This window comes from Scylla paramamosain, unplaced genomic scaffold (genome assembly GCF_035594125.1).
Source record: "Scylla paramamosain isolate STU-SP2022 unplaced genomic scaffold, ASM3559412v1 Contig26, whole genome shotgun sequence".
Classification (NCBI taxonomy): Eukaryota; Metazoa; Arthropoda; class Malacostraca; order Decapoda; family Portunidae; genus Scylla; species Scylla paramamosain.
Window position 1 is genome coordinate 302,687 of NW_026973691.1, and position 17,314 is coordinate 320,000.

Consider the following 17,314-nt stretch of genomic DNA (forward strand, 5'->3'; position numbering starts at 1 on the left):
TAGATTTTTAAATTTAGGATAGAGGATTCTCAAGTGTAGCAACAAAACACAGTGGTCACCTGAATTGGTTCCTGCAGTCACCGCCACCTGTCAGTCACAAGGTTTCCAGTAAGGTGTATTTCTTGCTCCTGAGTTATGGGAGCGTCCCAAGGTTTCTTCCACTTCCTCTCCGTGTTACCACCTGTGGGGAAGACACACATCTATACTCCTGCTGCATGACTCACAACTCGGTCCAGAATTTAACCGTTTCACCACAACATTACACAGCAAAGAAGGCACGACAGAAAACATTGACATGTACATTTAACTCTTAAAGCAGTGGGGTGTATTGTAACTTGAAGGTCTCCACATACATGATAAACTAGACTTTTCATTATGACAAGATATGATATGTCTACTCAAATAAGAAGACATGGAAAAAGTGCCAAATTGTCATACATGACAACTCACGTGCCCTGAAGATGTTATGCTCAGTCTTTCAATCACTGAGAGACTGTCAGGCACAGTGGAGAGAGGTGTCTCTCCTGCGCTCCCCTGTACTTTTTTCCCCCTTGCCACTACCTTCTCGTTTCATCGCTCACATTCAATACCCCTTACATTACAATGGATCCCGGCAAGTTTAACAGGGAAGAGAGTGCCGTGATGGTGTTTGAGTCAAGGTCAGTAACTGTGGGGCTGGAAGGAAGACAGGGAGATCAAAGACAGCCGTGACACAGTTGGCCAGGGCTACACTAGTGCTGGGCACAGCTGCCACTCCTGAGAGAAAGGCTAAGGGCAAAAAAGGAAGACAGATACAGGAATAATAAGTTGATGGAACACATGCACGGTGAACACTTAATTGCCACGCCATCTTTCTCCTGGTCAGAAGAGACCTGTGAGCTGCAGGATGACTGGGGGTGAGCGGCCTCCGTCCACCACCCGGGTGACGGCTGCTTCTGAATTTGCCATCTTCCTTCCTGTCTCACAATTACTGATCCCTTCTTGAACAAATACCATCACAACACTTTTCTTCACTGTTAAGCTTGCCAGGACTCATTATGTGAGGAAAATTATGGGTGAGCCATCACATGAGAAGCTTGTACCAAGGGAAAACAGGCAGGGGAGTGTGGCAGTGTAGAAGAGGGGGACAGCTGAGTGTCATTGAAGAAGAGGGGATAGTTGTCTGGAAGGTTGTGTCGAGTTGATAGATGGAAGAATTGATTTTTTTAGACAGCAAACAATAACTAGTTTGGTCTGCCCCAGTCAGAAATTTTTGAGAGATCAGAAGTGAGGTGTTCTGTGGCTTCCCTGCGTGAACTGTTTACTTCCTGAAGGGTTGGATGTCTATGAAAAGACATGGATAAGTGCGGGGTGGTATCATCAGTATAGGAGTGGATAGGACAACAAGTTTGGTTTTAGAAAGTCACTGATGAATAATAGGAAAAGTGGGTGACAGGACAGAACCCTGAGGAACACCACTGTTAATAGATTTAGGAGAAGAATAGTGACCGTCTACCACAGCATCAATAGAATGGTCAGAAAGGAAACTTGAGATGAAGTTACAGAGAGAAGGATAGAAGCCGTAGGAGGGTAGTTTGGAAATCAAAGCTTTGTGCCAGACTCTATCAAAAGCTTTTGATATGTCCAAGGCAACAGCAAAAGTTTCACCAAAATCTCTAAAAGAGGATGACCAAGACTCAGTAAGGAAAGCCAGAGAAGATCACCAGTAGAGAAATAATGAGTGGTTAGTGTTAATACTACTACTACTGCTGCTACTACTAGGGTCTGGAAGGGAGAGTTGGGAGTGTTAAGTGTGTGGTGTTCCTACTACTACTAATGCTACTACTCCTACTGTTATTACTACCACTACCACTAAGCTAACTTGAGAGAGAGAGAGAGAGAGAGAGAGAGAGAGAGAGAGAGAGAGAGAGAGAGAGAGAGAGAGAGAGAGAGAGAGAGAGAGAGAGAGAGAGAGAGAGAGAGAGAGAGAGAGAGAGAGAGAGAGAGAGAGAGAGAGAGAGAGCAATTTTATATAGAGAAAAACATAAAAAATACATCAACAACGACGACAACAACAACCTCATTAACCTGTTAGAGAAGGACTGAGAGAAGCTTAGCATACAAGTGTGGCTCTCCCCAGCAGCAGCAGCAGCCCCTCTGCCCGGTACAGCTGCCCCATCAGGCACCTCCACTGCTCCCAGCCGTCCTACACCTGTGCCACCAGGAAGCTGACGAGGGCCACCTGCAGCTCTGCCACTAAGCTGTCTGGCCTGGAACACAAATCAGGATCAGAATATATTTAATACTGTACTTAATTCCTGCCAACTACTACTACTACTACTACTGCTACACTGTTCTTGAGTGCTAAAAAGACATACAATAATAACTATGACTACTGCTGTTACTGCAGTTATTACCAAACAATAGTGAAGGGCAGAGAGAGAGAGAGAGAGAGAGAGAGAGAGAGAGAGAGAGAGAGAGAGAGAGAGAGAGAGAGAGAGAGAGAGAGAGAGAGAGAGAGAGAGAGAGAGAGAGAGAGAGAGAACAATAACAAGTAAACAAAGAGAACCTGTCCAATCATTGACTTCAAACTGTAGGAAGAACCAAGCCTATATTTTGTGACTTGACTGGGACTACCCCCTCTCTGTAGGCTGTCCTGGCTGGCTGGGTGAAGCCACAGTCCCTTCCTTTGACTTCATTTGTGGTGGCTGGGGGGCTGTGGGGGGCTGGGAAGTGGGTGAGGTGAAGGGCTGTGGGTCTGGTGTGTCTGTGGTGGAGTGTGGGGCTGCTTGTGAAGGCTGTGAGACTGTTTGTGAGGCTCCTGTGGTGTGTGTGATTTTTAGGAGTGTTAAAAGTAGAAGGCCGGAAGTAATATTAAAGTTATACTTGGTGCTGGTCAGACCTCATCTAGACTACGCTGTGCAGTTCTGGTCCCCACATTACAGGAAAGATATAGGTCTATTAGAATCAGTACAGAGGAGAATGACTAAAAGGATACAGGGGATGAGGAGTATTCCTTATGAGGCGAGGTTGAAGCTGTTAAATTTACATTCTTTGGAGATATGTAGGTTAAGAGGGGACCTGATAGAAGTCTTTGAGTGGTATAAGGGTTATAACAAGGGGGATGTAGGCAAAATTCTTAGGATCAGCAACCAGGGGAGAACAAGAAATAACGGGTACAAGCTTGAAAAATTTAGGTTTAGGAAGGATAGGAAAAAATTTGTTCCCAAATAGAGTGGTAGATGAGTGGAACGGACTCAGTAATCATGTAGTTAGTGCTAGGACACTAGAGAGCTTTAAGAGAAGATTAGACAAGTTTATGGATGGGGATAACAGATGGAAATAGGTAGGTATATTTCATACAGGGACTGCCACGTGTAAGCCTGATCGCTTCTTGCAGCTTCCCTTATTTCTTATGTTCTTATGTTCTTATGTACTCGTATGTGTGAGGTATGTGGTGTTCTGTGAAGGGCCTGTGTTAGAAGCTGTGTCAGGGGCTGTGGAGGGCTGAGGGGGAGGTGGAGGGGCTGCTGTGTGTGTGTGTGTCTTGGAGGATCTGAACTCAGCCACTGGCATTAATTCTGCCGCTGAACAAACTCCACCTGAAAAATAAGGAGAGAATTAATGGCTGGTGATAAAATAATAATAACAATAATAATAATCTATCTATTTGAATTAATGACTGGTAATAATATAGTGATAATAATCTATCTGTCTATCTGTCTGCTTGTCTGTCTGTCACCATATCAGGCTGGTAATCCCACATGAGGCAGCCCAGTCAACACACACACACACACACACACACACACACACACACACACACACACACACACACACACACACACACACACATAAACCTAACCCAACCACTTACAGCCTTCTTCTGCTTGTTCCTCAGAATCTTAATGGCCTCCATGCCCCGTTCCTTCCACTGTGGGGGCGACTCAGAGGTGTGATAATGAAACAGCTTGTACTGCCTGCAAGTGTGGGGGAGGTTACATTAGGCTGGCACTGTCTGCATGTTAGGTTAGGTTAATAAAATGGAGAGGTTATGTGAAGAACAAGGAGAGGAGGAGGAGGAGGAGGAGGAGGAGGAGGGGGTAAGAAAGAAAACATAGATGGAGAAAATAATAATAAGAAGAAGAAGAAGAAGAAGAAGAAGAAGAAGAAGAAGAAGAAGAAGAAGAAAAGAAGAAGAAGAAGAAGAAGAAGAAGAACTATTTACCTGCAATAAGAAAACCTGACCTGACCTAACAATGATAAAACAGAAAAATTACCATCAGTACTTGACCTGACCTCACTTCACCTAACAACAAGAAACAGCAAAACTACCAACAACTTTTCTCAATAAAATAATAAACCTATACAATAAAAAGCTCACAAAAATAATAATAATAATAATAATAATAATAATAATAATAATAATAATAATAATAATAATAATAATAATAATAAAAACACCATTACCAACCTGACCTGACCTCGAAACTCAGTCTTATCATTTCCTCCTCCTGGTCATCATCACTAACCACGAAGACCTCCAGCAAGGTCACCACTGGTTCAAAGTAGGGGTCATGCTCCCCTACTCTGCTGGTTGACTCCCCCTCCTCGCTCACCACGCTGTCATCGAGGTCTGTCTGTCTGAGAGAGAGAGAGAGAGAGAGAGAGAGAGAGAGAGAGAGAGAGAGAGAGAGAGAGAGAGAGAGAGAGAGAGAGAGAGAGAATTAGGCTTGGTTGGGCTAGGAGGAGGAAGAGATGGGAAGAGAGAAGAGGAGGTCTAGATGAAAGAAAGAGGAGGATGAGGAAGAAGAGGACAAACATACATGGATATACAAACAAACAAATAAACAAACAAACAAATATTCAGTTGAGACAAGAAAAACTGAAAAAAATTAAAAAAATAAAAACGATATATTCTGACACACACACACACACACACACACACACACACACACACACACACACACACACACATAACGAACCAACAAAACAAACAAACAAAACAAACAACAAACACAAGAAAATTAAGAGAAAAATAAGGAAAATATTTACGTTAAAACTTTTTTTTTTTTTTTATCCTTAACGAACACAAGAACTCCCCCACTTCCCGTCCTCCCTTCCCTCACACACACACACACACACACACACACACACACACACACACACACACACACACACACACACACACACAATTCCATAAATAAAAAAAATAAAAAAAATCGAAAATACAAATAAAATAAGGAGGCATTTTGAGGCCATATTTCCCTTATTTCCCCTTGTCCCCTCGTCCCTTAGCGCTCAAGATGGCCGCCCACACCTGCTTCTTACTGGCGGGCAGGTGTGTGTGTTGTACATCGCTAAATAAAGGAGTAATTAATAATGGTGGGGCATCACCCTCGATCATCCCTCGATTTTCCGCCATAGGATCCCCGCCACCCGCCCCTCATATATACGCCTATTTTCCCTATTTACACCTCCGCACCGCCGCCATTCTCGTGTGTGTTGATAGCCAGATGATGTGAGTGTAGAATGGTAGCCATGTTACCTTCTCAAGAGCCATGGTGTCGCCGATGATGATGGATAATTGTGGCTGCCTCTATCAATCCCTCCGATGCAATTTTGTACGCAGACTCACCATCTGATATGGACGCTCGATCTTGATCTTGATGGTACAGGTAGCTCGGGATCACTCTTAAGCCAGGCCTTTGGATCGGCAACTCCTGTAGAAATGGGGAAAAAAAACAAAATAACAAACAGCATCATCTACAGTAACTGTTCGTACATCTGGCACGCCACATTCTCTCCAGAAACTGTTTCACCCGCCTCAGTCATCCTTTCATTCGTCTCTCTACACAGTCCCAGCAACAACACCATCCACTCCTTTCCTGTCTTCTCCACTCTTTCATTCCTATCATGCCCTAACTCAGTCAGTATCACTTGCATCATCTCATTCCTGTCTCTGGCATACTTCACACATTCCACCACCACATGTTCCACCGTCTCATCCTCTCCACATGTCACACATCCGGCACACTTTGCTGCGGGACTCAGACCACCTGTACTCGTAACTCCTTGCATTCACATTCATACACTGTGCCCTCGCTCGGAAGAGAAGATCACCGCCCAGGCTTCCATCATACTACCTTTCATACCTCGGGGCCCCTTTCTCCTTGTACCATTCCAGGGTCTTCTTTCTTTCCGTCTCATTCTTCCATTCATTCAGTCCCACACATTTCACTTCTTTGTCTATCTCATTCTTCCATTTTCTCACATCCCAGTCAGCTCCCACTCTGCCTCTTGTTACCACCCATTCAATCTCATTTTGATTCCTCCCAGCCATTCTCATCGCCTACACAACTTATAAGCCAATCCTGTCTGTCATTCTCATGCACCTCTTCCACCATTTGCTTCCACTTTCAATCCACAGGTACACCTTCCTTGCTATTCTTGAGTCATCCATTTTCTCAAGCCTAATCTTGTACCTAAGTGTGGCTTTTGTCAGTCTTTCTCTGAAGGTGCTCCATCCCATGTCACCTCTCAAGGCTTCAACTGCTGTGCACCTCGGTGCACTCAGTGCCATCCTTGCTACTCTATTCTGGCCCACTTCTAACTTCTCAATTTCACTTTCATTCCATGCAATCACATCCATACCATACATTATACATGGCACAGCCACACTCTTCCACACTTCTCTCAACACATCATACTTACTTGCTCTCATCCTTGCCGCGCTTCCCAATGTGTGTGTGTGTGTGTGTGTGTGTGTGTGATAATAATAATAATAATAAGAAGAAGAAGAACAACAACAACAACAACAACAACAACAACAACAACAACAACAACAACAACAACAACAACAACAACAACAACAACAACAACAACAATAACAACCACAACAAGAACAAGAACAAGAACAAGAACAAGAACAAGAATAAGATGATGGTGATGATGAAGACACACATATATAGAAGACATACTAAATCCTCCCTTAAAAGACATACGTTTTCTCTAATTAATAATCACTTATTTAAGAAACATAAGGTCGAGCATCCTACAAATTTACTTACACGTAAAAATTATAAATATAGCTCTTTCTCTGACTTCTCTCACTTAAACATAATAATTAGTAGTATTAAACATCACAGAATAGTAAATTTAAATAGTATATACAAGTGAAACTATAAAAAAAACTCGTATAATAGCAATAAACAGGAATAATGAAGTACAGTCTAGTGTCCCTTAAAATATATACGTTTTCTCTAATTAAGTCACGCCTTTAAGAAACAAAGTCGAGAATCTTTGCAATTACGTTTACAAAATGGACCATATTGACATTACACGCATAATTACTATTACTAATACTATTACTACAACTACTACTACTACTTACAGCCACTACTATCACCAAAATAGTTGTACCACGTAACTTTCAGGTCTCCTTGTTGACCGATAGTCCAACACACTACAAGGGCAGCCTGATAGTCCAAGAAGTCACCACATACGTGTGACCATTCACTACTCCTGCTTTTACTGCCGTGCTGGTGGTGGTGGTGGTGGTGGTGGTGGTTGTTGATGCAAATCTGATGGAGAATAAAGATAATAGTAGGTAATAGTAGCAGTAGTAGTAGTAGTAGTAGTAGTAGTAGTAGTAGCAGCAGCAGCGTTAATAGTAGTAGTAGTAGTAGTAGTTTCAAGACACTTATTCATCAATTTTTGACTACTGCTTTGACCCTTTTATGGGACTGGCATTTCAGTGGGCATTTTTTTTATTGGATTTTTGTTGCCCTTGGCCAGTGTCCCTCCGACATAAAAAAAAAAAAAAGTAGTAGTAGTAGTAGTTAGGTGTGGAGGAGAGAGAGAGAGAGAGAGAGAGAGAGAGAGAGAGAGAGAGAGAGAGAGAGAGAGAGAGAGAGAGGCAGACAAACAAGTGATTATCTTTTTTCCGCTCTCTCTCTCTCTCTCTCTCTCTCTCTCTCTCTCTCTCTCTCTCTCTCTCTCTCTCTCCCTTCCTCTCGCTTTATCTAGCTCTCTCTTTCTCTCTCTCTTCTACCCCTTCCTCTCGCTTTATCTCTCTCTCTCTCTCTCTCTCTCTCTCTCTCTCTCTCTCTCTCTCTCTCTCTCTCTCTCTGCTTCCAGAATAAAAAATAAGACATGTTTTCCTTTGTTTAGTGTTGCCTGTGTTGTGCCCGAAAGTGGTGTTGTAAATTTTTTGTACGCTGTACCTGTAATCATTCAGTGACCGCCCTGTGCGTGTGTTGCCGCGTCAGGAAAGGAGTGTTGCGTCTCCAGGTGAGTACTCCTCCTGCACAAACACACACACGCACCGCCACTGGCCACTCGTTTAGCAGTTAGGCTCTCTGTAAGTGCCACAGGAAGAGGCGTGCCTCACTCACATTCAAGAAAGCGACGCTTAGAAAACACACTTGTACAGCGAGTGTTTGTGTGTGTGTGTGTGTGTGTGTGTGTACTGTGCAGTCTGCTGCTGGTCTCTGGAGACAGCCGGCCGTCCCCTATGGAAAGAGCTCAGAGTTCTTTTTCGTGGATATGAGTCTGTTCCTGCCTTCACCAACTCCTGTATTAAGTAGACACACACACACACACACACACACACTCTCTCTCTCTCTCTCTCTCTCTCTCTCTCTCTCTCTCTCTCTCTCTCTCTCTCTCTCTCTCTCTCTCTGTCTCTCTTGTTGTCATTATCTATCTACATTACTCTTTCTGGAAATACATGAACAAAAAATAATTCAATGAAAAGAATAATATATCACAAGACAGTGTCTGAGAGAGAGAGAGAGAGAGAGAGAGAGAGAGAGAGAGAGAGAGAGAGAGAGAGAGAGAGAGAGAGAGTCATACTACACTGTCTTCCTGTTATTGATGTTTCTTTTCTGTCAGCAATGATTCATACTCCCTCTCTTCTCTTCTCTTCTCTTCTCTTTCTCTTCTCTTCTCTTCTCTTCTCTTCTCTTCTTTTCTCTTTTCTTCTCTTCTCTTCTCTTCTCTTCCGTCCAATTGTTCCATTCTTCATGCTCTCTCAGAGAAACACTCCTACTACACCACGCATTATCATTATTGTCACCACCACCACTACCACCACCACCACCACTACCACCACCACCACCACCTACTACTACTACTACTACTACTACTACTACTACTACTACTACTGCTGCTGCTGCTGCTGCTGCTGCTGCTGCTGCTGCTGCTGCTGCTGCTGCTGCTGCTGCTGCTGCTGCTGCTACTACTACTACTACTACTACTACTACTACTACTACTACTACTACTACTACTACTACTACTACTGCTGCTGCTGCTGCTGCTGCTGCTGCAGCAGCTGCTGCTGCTGCTGCTGCTGCTGCTGCTGCTGCTGCTGCTGCTGCTACTACTACTACTACTACTACTACTACTACTACTACTACTACTACTACTACTACTACTGGTACTGCAGGACACTCGTACTCACTCCCTCAAGGAAACACAACCCTTCTTCACCACACATTATCATTATTGCCACCACCCTCCACCACCACCATCACTGCTACCACTATTACTACTTCTACTGTTACTACTACGACTCCTACTACTACTACTACTACTACTACTACTACTACTACTACTACCACTACTACTACTACTACTACTACTACTACTACTACTACTACTACTGATACTGCAAGAGACTCGTACTCACTCAAGGAAACACAGCCCTTCTGCAACATACATCATTATTGCCACCACCCTCCACTACCACCACCACCACCACCACCACCATCACCACCACCACCACTACGACTACTACTGCCATCACCACCGCCACCAAATAATGATTTGATTCTACCTGCCACTACTTTCTACAACTATAATTTAAAAATGGTTCTTTAGCATATAATAGCAAAAGAAAGTTCAAGGTATTTATGTTTATGTATTTTCTTTGTTACTAGTTTGCTCTTTTATTATAAAAATATTGTCAAATTTACTGATTATTACTTCTATAATTATATTATAATTATAATTATATTATTTGTGTGTTGCCAGTCAGTGCTGAGTGAATCACCCGAACTTCATTGCCTTTCTGCCAGGGAGCTTCGGCTCGGCAGAATATGCCTTATGAATTTTCATATTTGTACTAAACCTTATAAAAACCTTAAACCACCATCGCCACCAACACCACCGCCACCACCGCTACCACTACCACCGCCACCACCACTATCACTGCCACCACTGCCACCACCACCACTACTACTACTACTACTACTACTACTTCTACTACTACTACTACTACCACTATTACTACTACTACTACTGGAGAAGACTTTCCGCAGACATACCCTCAGAAACAGGACTAAATGCATCCTCCTCCTCCTCCTCCTTCTTCTCCTCCTATTTTGACCCAAGCAAAAAGGAACGTCGAGAAGGGACATATACGCTCAAAGAGACGTATCACGCGGTAAGGCGAGAAAGGGAGACGAAGAGAGAGAGAGAGAGAGAGAGAGAGAGAGAGAGAGAGAGAGAGAGAGAGAGAGAGAGAGAGAGAGAGAGAGAGAGAGAGAGAAGGGAGAAAAGAAGGCAGGTAACGAGAAAAGGGAGATAGAGGAAGATGGGAATGAGGTAAAGATGGTGATGGTGGTGGTCTCTGTTCCATGGAGAAGAAGAAATGGAGGGAGAAAGGAAGGAAGGAGAGGAAGGAGAGGGAGAGGAGGAAGACAGAGGATAGGGAGAAAGATCATATCACGATTTCCAGCCTCAATCAATTTGCCAAACGACCTGTGAGAGAGCAGCGATTCCTCTCTTTCTTCCTGTCTTCCTCCTCCTCCTCCTCCTCCTCCTCCTCCTCCTCCTCCTTTTCTTCCTCCTTGTCTCTTTCATCGTCTCCTTGTCTTTTCTTTCATTGTTCTGTTTATTGTTCATCTTTATCATCGTTTTCATCCTCGTTCTCTTCTTCTTCTTCCTCCTCTTCCTCTTCTTTGTCTGTTTCATCGTCTCTTCTTGTCTTTTCTGTCATTGTACTGTTCGTTGCTATTATCGTTTTCAGCCTCCTTTTTTTTTCTTCTTATTCCTCCTCCTCCTCATCTTCCTTGTTTCTCTCATCGTCTCTCTTCTCCTCCTTGTTCTGTTCACTCCTCATCCTTGCCATCTTCGTCGTTTTCATTTTCCTCCCCTCCTCTTTCTCCTCTTATTTTCTTTTTTTTTTTTTTTTGTTGTTTTGGCCAAATAAAATAAAAAAATGCTTTATATGGACTATTGGCACCTTATTTTCTTCATGTACTTTAAATAGTCACAATGTAAATAATCTGCAAGTATGATAAAATGTTTGAGGATGTTTCAATCTTTTCTTCTTATCCCTCCTCCTCTTCTTCCTTTTCTTCATTGTCTTTCTCATCGTCTATCTTGTTGTTTTAGTATTCACTGTTTATCCTAGCTATCACTGTTCTCGCTCTCCTCCTCCTCCTCCTCCTCCTCCTCCTCCTCCTCCTCCTCCTTCTCCTCTTCCTCCTCCTCCTCTTCCACCTCCTACTTCTCCTCCTTCTCCTCCTCCTCATTCGCAGAAAATTGAGACTTGAGTTTTTATTGTTTTATTATCACCAAGTCGAGTGAGAGTTTTAAAGTGTTCATGTTCATTGGGATTCCCTCCTCTCTTTTTCCTTCTCCTCCTCCTCCTCCTCCTCTTCTCAGGGTTACTTCTTATAATACTCGTATTTTCTGGACTTATTGTTTTCCTCTCCCTCTTTCCTTTCTTCGTTGGCTTTTTCTTTTCCTTTTTATTTTATCTTATTTTTTGGGCGGTAAATGTATTCTGGGTTACTTCTCTTCCTCTTCCTCTTTTCCTTGGCCTTGTTCTTATACATTTTTTATTCGGTTTTTTCTTCTTCCACTTTCTTTTGCTTCGTTGGCTTGTAAATGTATTTTTTTTTTCTTGTAAATGTCTCTTTTTTTTATATTCTTCTTCTTCATCTACTTGTTCGTTGCTGTTGTTGGTTATTGTTGTTGTTTTCATGTGCTCGTTTTGATTTTTCTTCTTCTTTTTCTTTTTCTTTTCTTTTCTTTTCTTTTCTTTTCTTTTCTTCTTCTTCTTCTTCTTCGTTGGCTTTCTTTTAAAATGTTTTTTTCCCTTCCTCTTTTTTCCAAATGTTATTCTTATAAATGTCTTGTTTTTGGTCTTCTTCCCTTCCTCTTCCTTTTCCTCTTCTTCGTCGGCATTCTTCTAAATGACTTCTTTTTCTGCTTGTCTTCCTCTTCTTCATAGACCTTTTCCTGATAAATATCTCCTTTTGGCCTTTTCTCCTGACTCTTCCCTTTAGGCTTTCTCTTTACAAATGTCCTTTTTTAGGAGGAGGTTAAGAATGGTGCTTCTCTTACTATTCCTCTTGTTTTTCGTCGGCTTTCTCATAACTGTCTCTTAATTTTATTGTCTTCTTTCCCTTCTTCTTCTTCTTAGGCTTTATCATTTTAACTTTTTTTGAAGAGAGGTGCTGACCAAGGGCAATATGATTTATGAAAAAAAAAAAAAAGGCCCATTTAGATGCTTGTTTCTTAAAAAAAAAAAAAAAAAAAAAAGATATCAAAAGATTGGGCCAAAAGGATTATCAAAAGCTGGAGAAGTGTCTTGAGACCTCCCACTGAGGTGCCAGTCTCCAGAGTCAAAAGCGGTCGTCAAAAATTAAAGGCTAGGTGTCTTGAAACCTTATTTACTGTCCTCTTCCTGTTTCTCTTCTATCACTCCTCATTTATGTAACGATGAAGATCAAGACGGTTTTCAGTAATGCTTTAGACTTTCAGGGTGCTTGAGATTGATTGCTTGACTGACTGACTGACAGATGTAAGCCACAGCAACATGGGAGTCTAATTGCTAGAGAGAGAGAAAATAAATGAATAAAAAGGTCTGTTTACACGCACACAAAGGAGGATGTCAGGCAGTGAGTGTGAATATAAACACTACCACCGCCACCACCACCACCACCACCATGACCTCCATCACCACTACTACTACTACTACCACCACCACCACCACCACCACCATGACCTCCATTACCACTACTACTACCACCACCACCACCACCATCACCATGACCGCCATCACCACTACTACTACTACCACCACCACCACCACCACCACCATGACCTCCATCACCACTACTACTACCACCACCACCACCACCACCACCATGACCGCCATCACCACTACTACTACCACCACCACCACCACCATGACCTCCATCACCACTACTACTACTACTCCCGCTACCACCACCACAACAGCAACAACAACAACAACAACAACAACAACAGTCACATTAGTTACATTATGTTATTCCTCTTGTCAACTTTTCAAATATTCGCTCAATTTTCCGTGTGTTATGAATCGACAAATGGAAATAACCAAACTCTCTCTCTCTCTCTCTCTCTCTCTCTCTCTCTCTCTCTCTCTCTCTCTCTCTCTCTCTCTCTCTCTCATTCATTCGCAATCAAGAGGCAAAATTTCTCATTTCTTTCCAAGGCGCCCACTCCTCCCTCCTCATTAAGCCGGATCCTCCTCATCTTTCTCCTCATTTTCATCTACCTCCTCGTCCTCCTCCTCCTCCTCCTCCTCCTCCTCCTCCTCCTCCTCTTCCTCCACGCTGCCAACTCCATTTCTTCCCTACGTCATTCCTGTTCTAGATCATCTACTCTTTCCTCTTTGTCATCTATAGCCTCCTCCTCCTCCTCCTCCTCCTCCTCCTCCTCCTCCTCCTCCTGTTGGGTGTTTAACGAGCAAGAGCAGAAGGCGTGTGGTGATCATGGTGGTGGTGGTGGTGGTGGTGGTGGTGGTGGTGGTGGTGGTGTGTGTGTGTGTGTGTGTGTGTGTGTGTGTGTGTGTGTGTGTGTGTGTGTGTGTGTCGCCAGTAAACAAGGAGTGAAGAATTGTGAGGGAAAATCAAACTAGGATCAAAACGAGACTTTAACTGCAATCAACTCAGCATTTTTCTTTTCTTTTATAAACTCGACCAATAATTGCATTCATCTCCTTTTCCTTCATCCTCCTCCTCGTTCAAGAAAGACCTTCTATTGCAACGTTGAAAAGAGAGAGAGAGAGAGAGAGAGAGAGAGAGAGAGAGAGAGAGAGAGAGAGAGAGAGAGAGAGAGAGAGAGAGAGAGAGAGAGAGAGAGAGAGAGAGAGAGAGAGACAAAAAAAGACCACAAATTCCTCGGCTGTTGCTTTAAACTGGTAGAGGAATATGCAATAAGTATTCTTCCCTGTATCCCTCTATCCCCGTGTCCCTGTGTCTGAGTCTTCCTGAGGGCAATATTGGAGGCGCCCTTTAGTCTACAGTGGAGTGGAAGCGAGGGGAAGGGAAGTGGAATAGAGGGGAAGTGGGTGGGAGGATTGGGTATTGGTGTGGATGGTTGTGTGGTAAAGGGGAATGAAGGAGGGGAGAACCAGGAGAGGGGAAAGAGAAGGGAGAGCGAAGGAAGACAAGCGTACAGGAGAGGAAGAAAGGAATTAGGGAGAAATATAAGAGGGGAAAAGGTAGAAAGGGAAGAGAATAGAAGAGGAAGGAAAGCACTGTAGGATAGAGGGAAAGGAAGAGAAGGAATGAAGGAAAAGTAGAAGAATGGAAAGAGAGGATGGGAAGGAAGGGAGCAGGAGACGAAGGGAGAGAGTGCAGGACAGAGGAAAGGAGCTAAGTCAAGAAGGAATAAAGGAGAAGTAGACGAGAGGAAAGAGAGAGGATAGGGAAGACAGACAAGAGGACAGGAAAGAAAGGAAGGAAGGAAGACAGTATAGAATAGAGAGAAAGAACAGGAATGGAAATGAATAATAGAGAAATAGAAGAGGGGGAAACAGATAGAGGAAAGGAAAGGACAAGAGGACTGGAGAGGAAAGAAGGAAGGGAGAGAATACACGACAGAGGGAAAGAACAGTGTCAGGGAGAAATAAAGGAATGATAAAAGAGGGGGAAAGAATGGAAAAGGAAAGAAAGAAAGAGAACAAGAGAAGAAGGAGAAGGAAAGTAGTGAGAGGGAAGTAGTTTATGGAAAGAAAGCAAAGAAGAAAGAAGTGCCGAGTCGAAACAAAGAGGAAGAGGAAGAGGGTAAGAAGTAGGACAGAAAAACAAAATATGGAAGTAGGAGAAAAAAATGGATTAAATAAAAGGAAAAACTGAAAGAGAGGAAAGCAGACATCTAATTAAAAGAGAGAAGCAAGGAAGTAGGACGGAAATGAGGAACAGGAATGTGAAGAGAATGAAAAGAAGACCAAAAATGAGAGGAGAGGAGGAAAATGGAAGAGGAGAATGGAGGGGAAAGGGGAATAATGGAGGAAAGAGGATTATTATATGATACGAGCGAGCGAGAGAGAGAGAGAGAGAGAGAGAGAGAGAGAGAGAGAGAGAGAGAGAGAGAGAGAGAGAGAGAGAGAGAGAGAGAGAGAGAGAGAGAGAGAGAGAGAGAGAGAGACTGGCTTAATGAGCATGGGAAGAAGGAAAAAACGGAGAAAAAGGGACAAAGGAGAAGAGGAAGAAGGAGAGAATTAAATTTTAACGGGGAAAAAAGGAGGAAATATTGAGGGAAAGAGGAAAACAAGGGAGAGGCAAAGAGGAGAAGATTCTGGTCAAAGGAGGATTAAAAGTGATTCTTCAAGTAGAAAGTGAGGGGAAAATGAGGGAGGGGAAAACAGGAAAATAGCAAGGAAGGGAAGAAAAATAGGGATGGTGGAGTGAATAGAATGATGAATGAGGGAAAATTTATGATGATGATGATGATGATGATGATGATGATGATGATGATGATGATGATAATAATGATGATGATGATGATGATGATGATGATGATGATGATGATGATAACAGGAAAAAGGAAATATTACAAAATGGAAATGATTAAAAATAGAATGGAAAAATAAAAGAAAATATTAGTGATAAGTGTAAGAGAGAGAGAGAGAGAGACGGATGAAGAAGCTAATATATGAAGGGAAAAACATATTAGTGAAGAGAAAAGATAAATGTAGAAAAAAAAAACAAAGAATATAACTTACAAAGAAGAGAAAAGGAAAAAAAATCAAGAAATGACAGAGCAAAGAGAAAGAGAGATAAAGAAACAGGAAGGAAATTTGTAAGGATGAAAAAAATAACAAAGATGTAAAAGAGAGGAAAGATGCAGAGTAAGGAGCGAAGTAATAAGAAAATAAATGAAAATATAACCTTGGAGAGAGGGAGAGGGATAGTGAGGGGAAGTCAAGAGTTATGGAAAGTAAATTGAGGGGAGCCTGAAGGAAATAAATTAGAGGGGATAGTGTATATACAAGAAAAGGGGAATAAAGGAAAGAAAATAAAATAAACAAGTGTTATGTGGGAGTTGAAAAATAATCAAACGAATAAATTAAATACGAATGTAAAGAAAAGAGGGGAAAATGTGATAGTGAATGTAAATTTATAATGAAAACTATGAATAGGAAATGCGAAAAAAAACGGAAAATATAACACAGAAGGGAAAAATGAAAAAAGGGTGTAAGGGAAAAATATAGAAAATAATAATATAAAGGAGAAAATTAAAAAGGAGGATAAGAAATAAGAATTAACACAAAAGAGATAAAAAAATAAAAAGGGAGATGAGAAAAATCTAAACAAAGGAGAAAGCACAAAAGGAAGGAAACAGGAAAAAATAACACAAAGGAGAAAAATAAAATAAAAAGGAAAATAGGGAAAAATTATAGAAAGAATCAATGCAAAGGAGGAGAAGCTGAAAAGATAAACAAAACGGAAAAAAATAATAATACAGGAGTTAAACAGAAAAAAACAATATGATAGAAAAAAATATATAACACGAAGGAAGAAAATAGGAAGGCAAGCTAAGACAAATAAATGAACACAAAAGGAGGAAAACAGAAGAGGAAGATACGAGAGAGAGAGAAAAAAAGAAAAGAGGAAAAGAAAAGAACAAAAAAACACAAATGATGATAATGGAAAAAAAAACAAGATAAGAAAGAAAAAAATAACACAAAGGAGAGGAAAAGAAGAAAAACACAAATAAGGAAAATATAAAAAAAGGAGATAAGACTGAAAAAAACAGGTGAAAAGAAAAAAAGAAAACGAAGGAGAACATATAGAAAGAAAGATAAAACAAAAAATAACACAAAGGACAAGAAAGGAAAAAAAAACTCAAAATGATGTAAAAAAAGAAGAGGGACACAAGACAAAACATTTAACACAAGGGGGAAAACAGAAAGGGGAGATAGGAAAATAGGTGATGAAGAGAGGAATAAGAGGCAAGTGAGGGGAACAGTGTGTACGAGGAGGGGAAAAAGAGGGGAAGTGCTCACAGTTATTGGCGTCCTGTCGCTTTGTGGCCGTGCGTGTGTGCG

The 17,314-nt window shown here is 41.9% G+C and overlaps 1 protein-coding gene across 13 annotated transcripts in view; it reads right to left on the reverse strand.

The window, feature by feature from the left end:
* Nucleotides 1-17,314, reverse strand: part of LOC135097623 (ran-specific GTPase-activating protein-like) — a 40,009-nt gene that overhangs the window by 1,489 nt on the left and 21,206 nt on the right. The window contains exons 1-8 of one of the 13 annotated variants that reach the window (XR_010265893.1): nucleotides 7,370-7,530; nucleotides 5,525-5,699; nucleotides 4,461-4,756; nucleotides 3,854-3,956; nucleotides 2,549-3,581; nucleotides 2,068-2,249; nucleotides 451-675; nucleotides 60-181 (exon numbers count right to left, since the gene is read on the reverse strand). Coding sequence is in view for 6 of the 13 variants with exons in the window: in XM_063999574.1 (XP_063855644.1) it covers nucleotides 3,555-3,581; nucleotides 3,854-3,956; nucleotides 4,456-4,616; nucleotides 5,525-5,539 (306 nt within the window). In the remaining 7 variants the exon portion in view is untranslated. Of the gene's footprint in view, nucleotides 1-59; nucleotides 182-450; nucleotides 676-2,067; nucleotides 2,250-2,548; nucleotides 3,582-3,853; nucleotides 3,957-4,450; nucleotides 4,757-5,524; nucleotides 5,700-7,369; nucleotides 7,552-17,314 lie in introns of those variants that run through there. The other 12 variants (XR_010265891.1, XR_010265889.1, XR_010265888.1 and 9 more) reach the window with 12 other exon arrangements.